The sequence below is a fragment of the Lonchura striata genome, chromosome 3, assembly GCF_046129695.1.
Source record: "Lonchura striata isolate bLonStr1 chromosome 3, bLonStr1.mat, whole genome shotgun sequence".
NCBI classification, from domain to species: domain Eukaryota; kingdom Metazoa; phylum Chordata; class Aves; order Passeriformes; family Estrildidae; genus Lonchura; species Lonchura striata.
Window position 1 is genome coordinate 47,077,387 of NC_134605.1, and position 19,617 is coordinate 47,097,003.

The window sequence follows — 19,617 nt, forward strand, 5'->3', positions numbered from 1 at the left end:
TATAATGTGGCATCTTCATTGTAACTTTCTGTTCCTATTAATAAAAAGAAACAATAAAACCTCATTTACACTAGATATCGAAATAGGGGAGAGGTTTGTGCTAGTTATTGTGCATGAGCAAAGGAAAGGAATTACTGATCTATTTACTACATATGTCAAAGAAACTGCACCATTTAAAATCCCACAGTGTCTTATGGCTTCATAGCAAAAGCAAGTACAGCTCAAGGGAAAGCAGAATTTTGAAATTAATTATAAAAACAGAACCAAACCCTCCTCTTTTGGGTAAATATTTTTATGTAAAATCAATGTATTGTGATAGTCATTACTATCTCATGCCATTATATATTGACTCTGGAAGGACTCACACTTAGAAAACAAACAAACATTGACAGCATATTTTACTCAATGTTTACAGTCAATGATGGACTTTTTAAGCTGAATTTTTTCTTCATGATGATATAATTCATTTATTACTAGGCATTCAGTCAGATAACTAAAGAGGCTGAAAAATAAGAGAATTGCAAGTTCCTATTCTGAGCATGTTTTCATTTTATATTAGTACTTGGGGAAAAGGATTAAAGCTTAATTATGAATCCCTTTCATGCTTTTTTCTGCTATTTTCCTGAAGTGTTTAGTGATTACTTTAGTGTTTAGTGATTTGCCAAAGGTTTATTTCCTGACTCTGGAGACCATAATTTAAAAGGAACTTTTACCATGTGTTGCTCCCAAAGAAATTTTGAAGTCATTAGATGTGCAAAATCCTAAATCCAAGTATAAAAATATGCATGAAGAAAATGAATAGTGGCGCATGCTAAAGGTGCTAGTGAGAACTTTTACTGCTTTTATCAGATAGATGAAAGGTAGTTGAAAATGGGAAGAGTTTTGCATCCTCACAGGTTAGAGTAGCTTGACACAGTGAAATTATGCTGGCTTGTATCTCCATAATTTAAGGAAAGGCAGAACAATATATTTGTTTGTCATCAACTATAGCTGGAGGCAGCAGAGAGGCTGTGGCTCTATCTTGCTAGAGCCAGGATAGCACTGGGAACCAGTGTTGATTGGAACTTGGAAGATTTGTGGCTTCATATGATTGGAACTTAATTTTTAAAGGCTCCAGGATTTTTGAGATTTTGAGTTCAGGACGGGTCTTGCAGGGCATGTTTTAATTCAGAGTTAGAGTTCAGGGACATTTTAATACCACTGTGTGTTAAATTCTCCTGGGATTTTGGTCCCTCTGTAATTGAATGTTTATAAGGAAACACAAATTGATCACTACTAAGAGCTGTCTGGAAACTTAGTGCTATCATATACAGGTTTGACTTGGAATGTGTCATAGGCAGCTTGGCTTTTTAAAGACATCTTTCAAAGTGCTAAAGTGATTTTATGTACAAGTATGAGAATGATTATTTAACATCTTCACCTGTTCACTTGATTTTTGTTTGGTTTTTCTCTGCTACAGACTATGTCAGAGAGCCACAATGATCATGCATAATAGCAGTTCATCCTCGCCCCTTTTACCAAATGTGAGCTCCTTCTGGAAGAGAGATTCACATGGACTGGGACTCCTTGATGAAGCAGCATCACTCATTGGCAGCTATGATTTCCCTCAGACCACAGAGAGTTTTCCTTTCTCCACTGCGGAATCAACAAACATGACCCTAAATGCCACAAGCAAAGACCCTCTGGGTGGACACACTATCTGGCAAGTAGTTTTGATTGCTTTCCTCACTGGGATCCTTGCACTGGTGACCATCATAGGAAACATCTTAGTGATTGTTGCATTTAAGGTTAACAAACAACTAAAAACAGTCAACAACTACTTCTTGTTGAGCCTTGCTTGTGCAGATTTGATCATTGGTGTACTTTCCATGAATCTTTATACCACATACATCATCATGGACCACTGGGCTTTGGGAAGCTTGGCCTGTGATCTTTGGCTCTCCATTGACTATGTCGCCAGTAATGCCTCTGTCATGAATCTCCTTGTGATAAGTTTTGACAGGTATTTTTCCATCACGAGGCCACTGACATACAGAGCCAAACGAACAACCAAAAGGGCTGGGGTAATGATTGGTTTAGCATGGATCGTCTCTTTTGTTCTTTGGGCCCCTGCCATCTTGTTTTGGCAGTATTTTGTTGGGGAGAGGACTGTGCCTCCTGATGAATGTTTCATCCAGTTTCTAAGTGAACCTATCATCACTTTTGGCACTGCCATAGCTGCCTTTTATTTGCCGGTCACCATTATGAGTATTTTGTATTGGAGGATCTACAAGGAGACGGAGAAACGCACCAAAGAGTTAGCAGGGCTCCAGGCTTCAGGCAGTGAAGCAGAGGCAGCACGCTTTGTGCACCAGACAGGCAGCTCCCGGAGCTGCAGCAGCTACGAGCTGCAACGGCAGAACATGAAACGCTCCTCCCGAAAGAAATACAGACGCTGCCACTTCTGGCTCACAATGAAGAGCTGGGAACCCAGCACAGATCAGGGGGACCAAGAACATAGCAGCAGTGACAGCTGGAACAACAATGATGCTGCTGCCTCCCTTGAAAATTCAGCCTCCTCTGATGAAGAAGATATTGCTGCAGAGACCAGAGCCATCTATTCAATCGTGCTGAAGCTTCCTGGTCACAGTGCTATCCTCAATTCCACAAAACTACCCTCCTCGGAAGATTTGCATGAGTCAGGGGATGAACTGCAGAAATCTGACACAGAATTGAAGGAAAAGAAACCTAAAAAATTGCACCCTCCCAAAGGTGTTCAGGATGGTGGAAATTTCCAAAAGAGCTTTACTAAGCTTCCAATTGAACCAGAATCAGAAGAGACAACCACAGCTTCTGATGGTATCTCATCAGTCACCAAGACATCGACAGCCCTGCCCTTGTCCTTTAAGGAAGCAACCCTGGCAAAAAAGTTTGCCTTGAAGACCCGAAGTCAGATCACAAAACGAAAACGAATGTCACTTATCAAAGAAAAGAAAGCAGCACAGACACTCAGTGCCATTTTGTTTGCCTTCATCATTACCTGGACCCCATATAACATCATGGTTCTGGTGAACACCTTTTGCAGCTGTATCCCCAAAACTTTCTGGCACCTGGGGTATTGGCTTTGCTACATCAATAGCACAGTGAACCCCATGTGCTATGCACTGTGTAACAAAACATTCAGAAACACTTTCAAGATGCTGCTGCTGTGCCAGTGTGACAAACGAAAACGACGCAAACAGCAGTATCAGCAAAGGCAGTCCGTCATTTTTCATAAGCGGATCCCTAGGGAGGCTTCATAATATAGTATTTTTTAAACAAATAAAAACACAACGAAGCAGGGATGTAATGGGATGAGAGAGGATGGGATGGGAGAGGACAGAACAGGATGGCATGGGACAGGGCAGGATGGGCAAGATAGTAGGGGATGAGACAGGATGGGTTGGGGTGGGAAGGTGGTTCCAGTGTGCTGATTCTATGATTTAAACATCAAGACATGAAAGCAGCTGCCAGGATTATTTATCCTTTCAATAAGTCCAGTTTAATATAAAAGTCAATCCACATTCAGCAAAAACTAAGAAACTTCAACATTTTAACTAAGGAGTGAAAGATTTAATAAAGTTTTCCTACAAATTTGCCAGAAGCTGTATAACAATTATAAACCCATTACTGATCTGCCCAGCTCTTTGATTATAATCAACTCTGGGATCTCAGGTAAGCACATCTAGCTAGCCCAACTTTTCTTTTTCCAAGGAATCTAACAACTTTCAATTCAAGTTACATACAGATCTAGCAAGCTAGGGAAACAGGCTTATGAAATTATTTAAGATGCTGTATAAGTTGAAAAATTGCCTCTTGTTGTCCTGGTAGTGCTTCCTGTTTACTTCTGATATATATTGTTAATTGTATCCCGATACCTGATTTCTGAGTATCTATGTGTGCAGCTGATGTTATATGTGTGTGTGAGTGTGTATGTATGCATAGCATACATTCACACCTCTGAAATACACACATACCAGGAAAGAGGTGACCTATTTGTTCCAGGTTTCACAGGGCCCCCCATCATGATTACATGGGATTGAAACTTTTTAAAAGTCCAGAAATCATGTTATAAGTATATAGCTCATTATTTGCCACCTGAAATTCAAGTTTATGTCTGGAACCAAAACATGGTGTCCACATTTCAAACTGAGAAAACCAAAACATAGCCTGTGAGTTTGTAGAGTTTTATAATTGTGTACTTGCCCAATCTTGAGCACAGAATCTCTCCTCAAAGTGATCATGCCTCTTTAAAAAGATACAAAGGGGAAAGGAATTGAAGTCTGCATTCAGGGAAGAGCACGAAGCTATCTTGGCAGGGCACAGATGATGAGAACCCAGATCTGGGCTGCACAGTACCAGTGCTGAAAGAGAGCTGCTCAGGAGCCAGGTAGGTGCAACCATAAGCAGCAGCCCCATGTCCTGCTGGGGAGGCTGCACTGCTGTTGAAGCACACATGGCTCCTGCAACACCTTGTCCTGATCTGCACCATAGGGATGCACAACACTTCTCAGAGCCAGCTCAGATCCTGTGTGCAGTATCTCTATGGCTTCTGATGAAAGTTCAAGTTGTAATTTTCTGACAGAAGTTGGTAGAGCCCCACTGCTTGCATTGTCTGCCCAGGTGATCTTCAGATGCAAGTGATTTGTCTCAAAGAAATGCTTTATTTTTGCATGTGAAGGATGCTCACTAAAAAGTGTTTGTTTTCCACAGCCTGTTTTAAAAATCAGGAGAAGTGCACCTAAATCCGTTTGACACTAGGTTATTCGGTGGTGTGAAAAATGTGATATTGCCAATTTGCAACCTGGCAATTTTTGATAAAGACAATTTTAAAAGGGCTTTAATATTTATAGTTTAGATATGACCAGTATTTCCTGGTATTTGTGAGGTGGTCTGCACCAAACATGATTTATAAAAGTCAGAGGTCCCCTGGGGAAAGGATTGTACTTTAAACTGTTGCTCTAAATCTGATTTAGTTACATGTTGAAAGATTATTTTGTATTCTCCTTTGAGCTGACCAAAACTTTTTTTTTTTTATTGCTTAGACTCTTATTTTGCTGAAAATAAAACAAGTATCTTATTTTACAAAGGGGCATCAGTGTTGTGAACACAGAACTGATGTTAAAGCTGCTTTTGTATTCAGTGTGAGATGGTGTTTACAGATGATTTTGACAACAGTGGAAATATATTAAATGGTGTCTGTGTATCTGAACTATTTAATTTTGTGTTATGTTCATATAAAGAAATATTTATACATATTTCACCAAATGTTTTATTTAATGTTGATAAATATTGCTCTTCAGTCTTCAGCTGTAGTGTCCTTTTAAAGTGATTCATAAAGGTCTGCTTGAGAAATGAATAGATTATACCTAGCTTTCTTGTCATTAAAACAAATTCTCTTTTGTATGAGTTGTTTAAAATGTCTACCCTAAAGTTATCTCATAAATTATATTAAACTCTACTGCAAGTACAATTTTAGTACAAAAAACAAAAAAAGTTAAAACTTCATCTATGTCACAATTGCATTTTGAACTAAATATACCAGAATTGCTTTGCTGGTTTGCTAGCCACATACAAAGGCACCCATGTTGCAAAGAAAATGAATTACCTTTATTTATAGAAAGAAGCATATATTTGAAATGTATTCATTACTCAAGTTGACCTAAAAATGTTTTACCATTTAAATATATATCTATATCTATATATATTGCCATATTATTATATTCTGATATTTAGAGTAGTGCTGTGCCCCTAATACACAAAATGTGAGAGCATGTAAGAAAGCCAGAGTTCATCGGGGGATTTATGGTATATTAGTATTGATTTTAAAATGGGAAACTATTATTTTTATTGAAGTTAAGCTTCCTTGAAAGCATCTGTCACCACTGTTTACATAATAGGAAGAGTTAAATCCTTGGATTGTTCTAACAGAGAAATAAACAACCTGTCTTTTGATGTGTGAACAGGCTTTAAAATGTTATTTACAGGCATCATAAAATGTGTATGTATACACATGTTGTAGCGTAGATCAATTTAGTTGTTATTTATTTAATGTAATATGCACTATAAAATATTAAGAATTTGGCTTTGTTACAAGTACAGTGGGCATCAAGTTAATTTGTATTTTATATGTTGCTGTATTTGCTTTAAACCCATGCACACACAAAAATTTTAGCTGTATGCACTAGTGGATATATTATTTATGAACACAGGCACACATAATAGGTTGCAGAAGAAGAACAATGCAAAACCAATGACACATATACTTTTAGGAAGTACAACGGTGTAATATTTCATCTGTTTTGAGGAAAATTAAGTCAGAAACACAGTAGAAAGCATCATTTGATGGCAGACAAACAGCTCAGCCCATTAACTCTCCTCACAGCTCTGAAAGCTGGCTTTTCAGAGACCAGTCTCTGTTAATTGCAATAATACAGGATTAGACTCCATATGAAAAGGACCAAAAAGTCAGAAGCGATAGCCAGACAGGAGCCAATGGGTAGTCTGGAGAAAGCTTTATAGAATAAAGCCCAGTCACTGTCAGCCTCTGAACAGGCAACAAAATACATTATAATATATGTTTGGCTTTTTCAGTGTAAAATTGTGATAGAAATTTATTACTTCTGTACTGGTATAGGCAGTGAGAGATGTCTGATCTGAACATCTGAGGGCAAGGGCCATGGTGCATGAAGCACTTTTTCCTACTCCTGCATAACACACTTTCAACAAAAGTAAACTGTAAATCAATCTAGCACTGTTTAAAGTGAAATAAATATAGGCAAGGCCTGAGTAGTTCCCAGGATCTAAACCTGGGGATCTGTGTACCCTAAACAATAAATAGCCTACAGAGTTCTGGCATTAGGAATATGCACACAGATATTCTGAGAGAGTTGATGGCCTTTCTCAATTATGTACAGCTTCATTTTCTTACTTTGCTGTCTTGATTATTATATTTTTTAATGTATTCTGCAAGAATATTCTAAAAAGTCTTGGTTCATTATCAACCTTATATATCTAAAAAGTGAGAAGTGATCCCAAAGTACACTTGGTTTGCCTCTACAGAATGTAAACATCAAAGCAAAAGGAAGTTTAACTTTTTTCCCCTAATCAGAAAAATCAATAATTTTAAAAATAGTTATCATCATGCTGCCCTATATACAGTAGGGATGGTCAAGCAGTGTCAGACTATTTATAAACTGCTTTTCACTCACCCCTTACCCATCTGACTATGCATCACTATTCAAATTTATATTCAAGATTCTAAACCCTCATTTTCTTCCAGGTGGCTCCTAGATTCTTAGATTCCTAGAGCTAAAATATGCTCTACAAGCCTGTCTTGTTATCAGGCCTTTTTTCTTTTTCTTTCACAATACCTCTATGCAAAGTTATCTGTCTTACCTTATCTAAAGACACTTTACTAATTTCAAGAGTTGTAAAGTGTTGAGGTCTGATACTTTCTTTTCTAAAACCATATAAAACATATCAAAAACAACTGGAGAAGGCTTCACATTTGCCAGCTCCTTATTGGCAAAAGTGGTCTGTGCCACAAATGGTCTGTTCATCAAGCCTGACCAGGGGATAACTTGTCCCTAGTGATGTTGTCCCAAACCCTCACTAGCTTGAACTTCACATAGCTCATGAATCATCATGTATTTTGATGCATTTGGAAATTTGAAAAAAAACGTGCATATTCATTGTGGTAGTTCTGAATATTCTTTGACCCCTGCAAATCTACTGTCCCTATTCACAATCTGCTTTCACCCTCTGTAATTTTCTATTTTATATATTCTTTTTATCTTTTATTTATTTACCCATTTCAGTACCACTGCACTGGCTTCTGGGAGCAGGTTAAAGTGATATATATTGGTAGGTTGCTTCTTGTTAGCCCAAAGGGTATGCAGAGATGTCTGGTGGTGCTGAGGTGTTCATAGTGCTGGCTGCCTTTTCTGACTCATGCACTGCACTCCCATGGTGCCCAAACACTTTTGTTTGGAAGCTTAGCTAAAGCATGCATGATATTCAGGTTTTCATTGAATTAAAAACTTCATTTCATTAGGATATTCTTCCTTGTAGCAGGCATAGATCACTTATAGAAACTGCACTTTTCTACTTCCACGTTTTTGAGCTGCCAGAAAGGTATCGGGGAAAATGCTAATTTGTAATGTCTGATACTTGGGCAATTTTGTACTTCAGTTTTTAAAGTAAGGCAGAGATAATGCAGTTGTGCTATTTGTTGAAAACAAATTATGTGTGAATGGGAATTCTACACTATGTTTATTTCATTTCATACACCATGGCACTGCAACTTGGCTGAGATTGAGCATCACAGTATTTGATGTCACTGACAGTTCTTCACAATCTTAACTGGCAAACTCATTACCTATGCTGTAAGTCCCTATTTGAGACTTTGTTCTTCACCACTCACACTGCACATTCAAAATATAACATAGATTGTATTTTTTTTTTCCCAAGAAATGTCATTGTAGTTCTTTCCTAGATGTGCTTGAGGATGCTTTGCTTAATTTTAGATATCAAGATGGCTCAAGAGAGCAAATCCCTGTCAGGAGTTGTTTAATGGAAGGAGCACAGGTACCATGGGAAAACATTAAGTGCTACTTATTTCATGGCCTAGTCCAACATGTGCTGTATGGTGTGTATATTGTACCAACACATCTCCATGCACTGTGTATATCTCAGAAAGATATGTGTGACTCAACTGTGCATGCACATACAGAGAGATGTACTACATTCAGAGCAATGATTACAGATGTATGTACAAACCTATGCTGAAATTGTCAGCCATGGTAAACATTGCCTTTGATGCCTCATCAGTTGTAACTGGACAGTGAAACTGCGCTTAAGTCTCTTCTGCTTATCTGCAAGAAAAGTTTCCACATCTTTCTTTAGTGCATATTTTTTACAATTGCATTGTCTTTATTTCTGGAGATGGTGTTTTCAGTGTATTGATCTGGATTTTTAGACATTACCCAAAATTTAGAAATGTATGAACATATTTCATTTACTGAGCTACTGCATCAAGGCTGCACTAGATTTAACTCCATTACATTACCCAAACTCACACTGCCTTTTTCAAATAAGAAATAAAGGCCTCTTAGACTAGATTCTATATAGGTTCATGTAAGAGGAACTCCTATGTCCATGAGAACATCACTGCCAGTTTTTCAAAGTTGAAAGAGAAATCCAGTCACTATGAAAACAGTTGAAGACAAATGTTACAATCACAGCAAGTCACCACTGCAAAGTCTATGAGGTAAGAACAGCACTCGTTCCCTTAGAAATGAGAAGGAAAAAAAAATTACCATCCTCTCTCATCTCATCCTATTGCTCTGCCCTTTCTTTTGCATAGTATAATGCTTTCCATTTACCAGTCCCATGGGTGGAATTTTGCAGGATTTAGAAACCTCATTTGCCTGGTAAGACTAAGAAATACCCCTTATATCTAGATCATTCACCACCTTCTGAGTTTTCAAACAATAAATCCTTGACTGTGTGATGCAGGCTTAAGGTAGTGTCTTATGAAAATGACAATAAAACCATTCAATCTAACAGTGGTGAGAAGAGGTAAATTTTTTCCCAGCTAGTGAAGCTGTAAAATTTATGTAACTTGGCAGAAAGTGTGGAAAAAAACCCAAGACATTTAAAGGCTTTATAGATGTGCACATCCTCCTTGCATAAGGGTGAATAAACACATGTAAACAGTGCCCAAAAAAGTTCAGTGTATGAATGACTCCATGAGCCATCACCATCAGCTACACCATTGGCAGAACACCCTGACACCCCACTCAGGCCTCTGTGAAGAGATCCTTTTTATTGCACACTAGGACTAAATAGTAAGGCCTTAATATGTAAGCAGGGCTTGTTTGTCCGGGTGCATATGCATTTTCCAGGAATTTGTTGGGAGATTCTTTCTCGCTCCTGCACCAAAGTTATTTAGTGCACTTTCTGGAATGAAAGCACTCTAGAAATTATCTGGTAATCATCACTCAACCATGCCTAACAATCAGAGAAGCACAGGACATTATTGTGCCAAGAGAACTTAAAATTTATTTTTCAATTAATTCATACAGGCATAGTTAATATACAGAAAATACTCAAAAGATCTGAACATTTTTACACTATCATGGAAATAAAGTCTCTGGACAAGAATCAGATTCCTTATGTAGTTTCAAAACATCCAGTCTTCTTGAGCCTATTTTTCTTCTGAATTGAAATCTTTGGGTAACAAAGCAACTGCAGTCACTTCTGAAATACTACCTACTCTACAGATGCCAAAGGGATGAGGAAATGGCCAAAGGGCCTTCCTTAATTTGTGCTTAATGTGTCTACATCAAGAATTATAATTACAATTGTGGCACAGACTAATTAACACCATGGGGGAAAACAAATAAGCCAATTTTCTTTGAACCCTACACAGTGCTGCACTCTGCTTGTGCAGATACATCACAAGAAATAGGCCTGTGCTGTATGTCCTGATGCTCAGTACTTTCATCCCCTCATTACTTTTATTTTTCCCATAGATCACTCCCCTCCTATTGAACATACCTATCACATATATTTATTGAATATCAATTTATAAATATGTAAATTTTTTGTATCTGCAAAGCTATATGAAATCAGATACTGCTGGAGTTAAGCAGCTTTTATCCTCAATTGGCATGAAGTTTTCTGATTCAGAAGTACATTCCATTTGCTTGCCTCATATCTCCATTGATGATGTTTATATTACAAGTGCTATTAGGACAAAAACTTTCCACTTTTCAGGCTGTAGAAGTACATCTGAGTATATGTTTCATTCCTTTATTCAAAATGAATGTGATTTCTTGGCCATAGGGTAATCTGAACAAAATCTTCAGTGGAAAGGATAGAACAGCATTTATCTCCTGCTCTGCCCCTGCACTTTACTGAATATCAGGGAAGGTCCTTTCAGGTCCTTTCACTTGTTTTCAAAACAGTATAGCTACATTACATAGTTGCATATTTCTCCTGCTGTGAGACAGGATCAGCATGAAAAATACCAAGAAACTTAAACTAATGTGCACACATGCCACTTTTGGTTTTGTTTGATTTTGGTTTTTAGTCGTTGCAATGCATATCGACTGACACAGAATCCATCGTTACAGGTGAAATATAAAGACTAAGGATGGACAGCTGCTCTCCAAAGCAAGCTGCATAGGGATGGATCATTGAAGTCCATGTATTAAGTGCACACAAGAGCTCTTAGTTAAAGCTATAAAAAGCCTGAAATACAATTAATTGCCTTGCAAAAAAAAGTAAGAAAATGATAAATATAATGTGAAGTTTTGTAGTTGTAAGCTCTAGATGTTAGATGACAATGAAAATGTTGGGTTTTTTGATATGAATTATCCCTGGTTTTCTAGAGGTGTCCCATCACCCAGTTGCCTCTTAACCCAATTCCTCCAGCCTCAAAGCTGACAAGCAGTCATGGGACTTCTGCCTCACAAGAAGTTGGAACTGAACTCCTGCCCCTGCCACCCCAAGCAGGAAGGGTGTGGGCCACACCAGTCAAGTTGTTACAAGAAAGAGCCATAAGCTTCCTGCTTCTATTTGGAGATAGCGGGTATTTTTGTGATAGAAATAGAGATAACATTGCAGGAATCTGATGAACATATTTTATGTGTTTCCTGATATGTTACTATTACTTGAAAGCTTTCTGTTCTGCTGGTTATGGAGTAAACAAGTCCCAGAGACAATATCTGAACACATACTTTTAAGGCTTGAAAATTTTAAATACATTTACTTTTGCCTGTAGCTTTCTGATCTTGAAATATATGCAGAAATTTCATGCTGCAATTAATCATCTCAGAAATCAATCTCATTAAAAGGAATTTGGAATTTATCGCCTTATAAAACTGATTTTCTTCAAAACCAGTGGAGCTGAATGTACAGTAAACTCATAAAATAACAGGAAACAGTAGGAAAGAGCCCCTCAACTTCTGCTGTGTACAAAGACAGTGCTTGAACATTCACTCAAAATCTGGTGTATATTTATCTAGTCATAGTTACCCATTCAGGTACTAGACAGAATATTAGCATTTTTTTAATTATTGGCCAAGTTGATCTTTTTTTGCTAACACCTGCCTTACTCTGCAGCAATTTTTCTGCCATGTAATTAAATTCTATGTCTTGTTAAACTCTCAAAAATGATAATTGGCCCTAGTTCATATTGGAAGCAGTTTGCAAAACACTAGCGCAGTAATTGGAAGAGTAGAGGCAGATACGGATGAAGAGCAATCGTTTTCCTTGGCTTCAGAATTTTGGAGGAACCTTCCCTTTTGCAGTTAATAAAAATGAGAGTAAGAGGAGATGTACTGAGAGATAGTCAAATGGTTTTCTCTCTCCTCTGGCATGACTGCCACCAGTGCAGTCCTGAGGGCAGGAGGTGGATGGCTATGTTGGTAGAAAAATCAATACATCAGTGCAGGTCAAGTGTCCCACAAGAGCTCACATTTCTCCTTTCACCACATGGGTATCAGCCCAAAATGTGCTGTCAAAACTTGGCTCCCACTGAACTATCACAGTGGAACATTGAGGTCTTAAGAGACTTTTTTCCTGCCAAGATGCTTTAACACCTTTTTTTTTTATTATTATTTTTTTTAACTCTCCACAGAAAACTAATCAGGTGGCACCTTCCCGTGTGGAAATTTCCTTGCAGATACATTACTCTAATCTACAAATTATTTTTACCCTGTATGCCCCTGATAACAATTGCATTAATATAAGGAGATAAACTCATTTCTTTAGTTGCTGCTCATAGAGCGGCTTGCTAGTTAAGATAAAAACAAATTATGGGATATAAAAGACATATCTGATTGTACAGTAATACACTGTGTGCCAAGCAGTTGGTGAGGTAAGGTTTACATAACTGCTACATGTTCCTTGAACTTTGGAGATATATTTCCATGTCATTTTTTTCCTCTCAGGAGCCAAAACAGGGGCAGAACATAGAACAAGCAATTAAGAGAAATGTAATTGTTTTGATTGAAGTAATTTGAGATTACAGGTTGCAAGAGGGGTAAACAATCTAGAAAGTGTTTTGAAGTCTTCGTCATGTAGATGCTTTCCTTTGGGGAAACTGTCCTTCCCTTCAGTGTGGGAGGACTCCCCTTAGGTGCAGATTTGTAGAAGAAAATTTTGACTCCGGTCATATGCTGCAATATTCTTTGACTGCTATTAATTCACTTAATGACCCAGTCTGTTGTTCAGTGAAATTGCTCTGTGCTCTCCTAGCGACAATGAAAAACATAATTTTCTGGGGGCTGATCCAAGCCCAGCTCCAACTGGCTTTTCCAGAGGGAAAGGTTCCCTCTGTGCTTCTGAAATGAACATTTTTCCTCAGAAAAGCAGGAGGCAGCCAGGCCCCTGCACCATCATGTGGGGCTGGACTGTGGGGCCTCCCATACATAACAATAACTTACCTCCACTTGTGTTTCCCCCACCTTGCCCTCCCTGGGCATGAGCCTGCAAAGAAATTCCCTTGGAAAACACAGAGCAAACAGAGCAAACAGAGCAAACCAGCCCCAGCCATTTTCATACCTCTATGTATGTGTGTATATATATATATATATATATATATATATATATATATATATATATATGTGTATATATATATATATATATACACATATATATGTATGTATATATCCTTCCAGTTCCCTTTCTCCTTCCTGCTGCCCAATGACAGCATATTCACACAACAAAAACAGTGGCTTCTAAAATAATTTCCACTGAATTGTAGACTGCAGTGGTCTTTATTGCCAATAACATTAGAGGAAAATGGAAATGAAGCATTGCACAGCTCTGGCCTGTATGACTCCTTTTCTTCCTTTCTCATTTAAATGATGTACACAGAACATTTATTTGTTTGGAGGAAAGATTGTGGATTACTGGTGCAGCATTCTGATAGATATTTTAACATATTCAAGGAAGAGAAAATTCAGTCTCACAAATAGACATCTTGGATTTCTTTTTTATTTCTTACCAAATTAATTGCAGGCAGTTTAACACCCACTCTGTGCAAGTATCTTCCTTTTTTTTCTGACAACTGAGCAATTTTCTCACGTGCCAGTTTGTTAAAATTTCTTTCTTTATCTGTTTTCTTATGAATGGTTTCTGAATTGACAAGCCTTTGCCTTTTTCATGGTGCACAGAGTCTGTTTGCACCAGCCTTAGTTTAAGTTATCAGGAGTGATCCAGCCACAGTATGAATTTCCTCCACCTTACCTTATTTACAGCTTGAATTAGACCCTTAGAATTTTCAATTATCACATACTCAACAGCCAAGGAGTTTTGGGAAATGCTTTTAATCTTTATAATATTTAATAAAGTAATCATGTGCATATCATTGAGGTGTTAAAAATGCCAATTCATAATCCATCCCATTACTTCAAAGTATCATCAAATATATTTTCCTATTAGTTGTGGAAGCAAATATGCCAATGCATAGCCAGGACTAGCTATGTAGTCTATAATGACATCTAATACTACATAGATATTCTTCAAATACTTCATTAAATAATTTGACCTAATTCATCCTGGCTAATCAAACTTAGTTTAGTTCAATCCTGCTGTTAAGCTTTCTTCAAAATTCTCATTAGCATCAATGGAAATTCTAGAAAGAGCAGATAAATCAGTCTCTCATTATAGGACAGATAAATAACACTTTGGGTTTATATTTCTAGCTAATATATGTAATCAAATTATTTAAAATATAAACACTCAAAGCCTGTTCTGTGCCCTCAGGGAACCCTTTTATCCCACTGCAGCAAAGCTGCATATAGCAGGATTTAGTCCACTGATACAGTCAAAAATATATGGGTGTATAAGAATAAACAGCTTAAAAAAATCATACTGTAAATTATGTGATTGAGTGAAACTGTATGTATATTTTTAAGTCTTCAGAATAGTTGAAGTTTTAACTTATTTCAAATTTTTAAGTTGAAATCTATTCATATTTGGAAATTTTGTACAACCTTGTAAAGTTAAATACTATGTCACTGTAATTTATTTTTGTTGTCATATATTGACACATGCTCATTTATATATGAAGTGTACTGTTTATCAATTGCTTCTAAGGCAGCAATAAAAACATGAAAGTTGTTCTCATTTTCCTGTGACAGCTGTCATTTATATCCAGTACATTATTTTTATACTTTTAATTCTATTCCTTACTAAAACAGAGTTTGTACTGAGTTCTTAACTATATGTCCTCCAGTTCTTGGTGAATACATGGGCTATTCTTGAGAACTTGGGGATACACTTTGCAGAAGTCCTGGAAAGGGATTGCCACTTCAGTGCATCATTCCAGGAGGAAATCAAAAAGTGAAGGGGAACAAAAAGTCAGAACTCCTCCTCTTTTCCTACAAAGTGTGGTTTTACTTTTTAACTGATGGTTTCCACATCATACCACGTGTCATTTCAGGCTCTCTGAAGTGTGGGGCATTCAGACCTCTCACAACAATGAACGTGGGTTGAAGTTGCAGAGCACCTTAAAATATCAGCCCCACTGTTGAGATTTCATTCAGTAAAATAAGAATTCTCCAGTTTCCTTTCATGTTGAAGGAAAGGCTTTAGAACTTTCCTCCAGAAGCACAACCTGTAGAGCTCTTAAGTACTTTCCTCACCTTGTACACTATGGGATGTACCTGCAAATTCACAGCCATTTGGAATGGTTGCACAATTCCAGCTTTTCCCTTGGTCCAGTCCAAAGACCAGATGTGTAACAGGGTGCCAAATGTATGTTCCATACATCAAGGACCACTGGTTACTCTGAAATGCAATCATTTACAGACATTTAAGTTTCATATCAACAGCTACTACAAAAGAAAGGGCATGGGAGGAATGAACTTAACTGGAGGGGTTTACTTCAGTTCAACTTCATTTTCTCCTTGCTGATCTAAGGAATATAAGTTTAAAGGGAGCTAGAAACAATAAATGTAACTTTATATGATGTTCTGTGAAATGAAGTGCTAAAGGAAATACGTAAAATACTAAAAGACAAAGGCAAGGGCCTGGACATTGACCACACATAATAGAAAAGGGAAAAAAATATTGTGAAATGGATGTATTTGCTTTTTATAGTTACTGCAAAAGTGGATTATTTTATTGTTATATGTCATTTGGCATCTGTTTGTGTCATGAACCTTTCTTTTGCATCACTATCAAATTTCACCTGTCCATTTTCCTTGCTTTCGTTACAGGATGGAGTAGATTTATTACCATCCTTTCAGGAATTGTGTGAACTGTGATCTCAGAATAACTCAAGCAGCTGGAGCACAGCTGGATGCAGTGAGCAGCTGAGGGTGCCACTCCTCCAGCCCCAGCCGGCTGATCTACAGTGAGCTGCCAGGCTCGGGAGGGAGATGAGCAGCAGCACATGCTCCCAGTTACAGCTGAAAGTGTACTTTCACTCCACCCAGAACAGGAGTGCCTTCACAGCTGATACAAACTGACCTATTTATGCTGTAAAAGAGTAAATAAAGAGGGGAGAGAAGGAAAAGGAGGTTTAGGGTTTTCTTGAAGTACCTTGTGTAGCTGAAGTGGGCTGGTAAGTTTGCTTGGCACAGCCTAGAAGAAGGTCTGGCTATTGGGATGCTAGTGAAAAACCTGTCTTGGGTAACTCTTGTTGCTGCATTCAAAGGTTAGTTGCTTCAAGTAAGGCTAAAGCAGTTATAGATTCAAATCCTGGATTAAAGTTTCAAAGGTGCTATTAAGCATTTCTAAAGAACCTCTGGATTGGGACTAAAGCAAGCTCCTGGTGCATGTACCTTGGAGCTGTAAAGTCCATCTCCTGTTCAGAAGCCCAGATAATAGCCCTTATGAAGCTATTAATTCCTAACTCTCTGAACATCCTTAATCTTCTCTTTAATGCAAAGGACTCTGTGCTTTCCTCATTCTAAATATCATTCAGGGTCTTTTGTCAAATAAAACTTTAAGCCATGTCCTGTAACCAGTTATAGCTGCTACTATGGCAGCTAAATACATCTGGTTGCTGCAGTTAGAAAATGTAAAATCACGTTTCACTTTCCTCTAGCCAGCAAGCTGTTTCTTGATGATGCTTTCAAAATGGAAATTTACTTCTGCTTCATTGGGCAAATATCCGTATGCTGTGTTTTTTCAGTACTTATGTCAGATAGCTTATGCAACTCTTCACAGCTTTTTGGCTGTGCTACTTAAAGCAACTAGATGTGAATTCTAGTGAGTTGTTTGTATCTTCTCGGAAGCTATTTATTCTGCCATGAAGTAGTAAGTCAGCAGGAAAGCATGGGAAGTTGATTTATTGAAAAGGTTTAACAGCGATATTTTGTTACTTCCATCCAGCTGAGGTCAAAGGAGAAGGAATACAGTTCCTAATGCTGCTCAAACAGAACATGAATACATTAGTCTGTTTCCCAAAGTTACCATACAGTTCCTTCAGCAAGGATTTGCATTATCATTAATTAAATAGACTTGTGACTCTGAAATACAGTGGATAGGTATCTTTTTGTGGCTATGAATTATGGCTACCTAGTGAACTTTTACATGTTAAATTAAAATGTGCTTAATTTGGAGAAAGAAAAGATGGGATTCTGTCCTTCTTCCCCCCCCCCCCCCCCCCCCCCCCAATATCCACTGAGAACACAAAGCAAGAGCAGAACAAAAATATCCAGGTAATATTATGCAAATTAAAAAAAAAATATTTTTGGTGCTTTTTTGCAATTTTAAAGATTTGTCATCTTGATTGTAGCCAGTCTGAAAGATAATTACCTTAATGGCAGTTCTACACAAAACCAGCTAGCAGGGATTATTATTAATTATGTGATAAAAAGATTTTAAAAATGGGGAAATAATTGCCTCTTGCTTCTTTTGTCTATAAAAGTCTACAGATGCTGTGGAAACTGCTTTTTTTTTTCTCACTACACGTGCCAAGCTGTGAGGTTTGTGAAGATTTTGCCAAATATCTTTTCCTCTTGATATGTACAAGGACTGAGGGCAGGGCAGGAGTCCCCATACAGATCCAGTCCATACAGGCAAAAAGTCTGTGTGTTTGCTTTGGCCATAGCACTGTTTTCTGTGGAGATGTAGTGGAAAAACAGGGAAAAATGAGAAGTGGATATAACCATTAACAAGAGAAATCTATTGAGTGCAGAGAGAAGGATGATATGGAGCAACTACAGTTGTATGCATACTTATGGTTTTATTATTCAGAATTATTGTAGCTGTGTAGTACAAAAATGAGTCTGAGCCTGCTGTCTTGCTTTTGAAGCTCTGCACTCTTTGCCAGCATTTTTCATTGTGAGAATAAAAACCAGTATTTTGTTGAACTCGAGGGAAGGGTAGAAAAGAAGAAAGGACAGTGCATGGAAGAAAATAATCTGGGACTTTCACAGATTTCATTTTAAGAAACAGTCTCAGATTCAGCAGCTATTTTTTTACTTAAAATGTAATGAAATTAATTTTTCCTAATTTTCAAGCCTAAATCTAATCCCTCCTGAATAGGAATATATTTTGCTTGAGTGATTTCCAACAGTAATAGAACATATACAATGTTCAGCTTTTCATATCTAGTTTGTTTAGGAAAATAAGGAAAATGACTAGGTATCAGATTGTTAGTTGAGATGGAATGTCTTCAATGGTAAGAACTTTTTAATTGTAATAAAAATTAACTGCAAAGGAAGTGTACATGGAGGCTAAGTCTATTACGCTACAGACTGGTCCTGTTACACAAAGCAAGAGAAAATAACACTTTGTCTTCAGTCTTCTGATCATTCTCATAATTTTTTGAGTGGTTTGAATTCTCTGTCTGCCAATACAGGGTGTTGTTGACCTTGTTTTGAATGCCTTTTTCAGAGGAGCCCAAAAAGGAAAGGACCTGCAAAAGCATCAGACAGATAACCCTTCCCTGCTGTGAATAACAGGCCTGCATCCACAGGTCAGTCTCTCAGCTGCTGCAGAGTCGTGCATGGAACGCCCATGAGGCTCAGTGAGTGGTCTAACAACAGCTGATTTCCAGTTGATGGTAGTTTCTTCTCAGAGGATTTTAGAGCTACCTGACTGGTAGATCATCTAATCTACACGTGATCACTTTCTTCAAGAATTCCTTCATATTGCAGATATTTTAATGACATAATATTTTTGTGAAGTTACAGAATCAGGGCAAAAGTCTTTCATAAACTTGGGATATTTTAAGCTGAGATGAAGACAGGATAGCCAAAAGTTAAGGGAGGTGAGGGAAATTAAATGGAATGGTTTAATCCTGAAAAGTTTTTTGCACTAGACTTATCTGAAGATTACAATTTAAAATTATCTGAATTGTGTTGTGAATTCAGTTTTATGCCCCCAAATGTGAAGCTGGAATATACACGGGTGCAAATCCTGCTATATGAGGGATATTCTTGATGGACACAATTGTGAAGCTGCTTTCAAGATGGGACAGTGACTCCAAATGGGCAAGGTAAAATTAAAGCCCGAGAATCAGAGGCTGTGATGCTTTGCTACACAGGGAATGCCTGCCAGCTCAGGTGTCGCACGAAACACCAAGAGGTCTGGCTCTTCTGCTGAGCCCATTCCCTTGCAAGGAGG

General features: G+C 37.7%; 1 protein-coding gene across 9 annotated transcripts in view; it reads left to right on the plus strand.

Moving 5' to 3' along the window:
- The window catches only part of CHRM3 (cholinergic receptor muscarinic 3), a 264,440-nt gene extending 249,278 nt beyond the window's left edge, over positions 1 to 15,162 (plus strand). For all 9 annotated transcript variants that reach the window (XM_021527062.2, XM_021527063.2, XM_021527059.2 and 6 more), the window contains one exon: positions 1,460 to 15,162. In XM_021527062.2, the coding sequence (XP_021382737.1) occupies positions 1,479 to 3,281 (1,803 nt within the window). In that variant the 5' untranslated portion in view covers positions 1,460 to 1,478 and the 3' untranslated portion in view covers positions 3,282 to 15,162. The remainder of the gene's footprint in view (positions 1 to 1,459) is intronic.
- Positions 15,163 to 19,617: the final 4,455 nt, after the last annotated feature.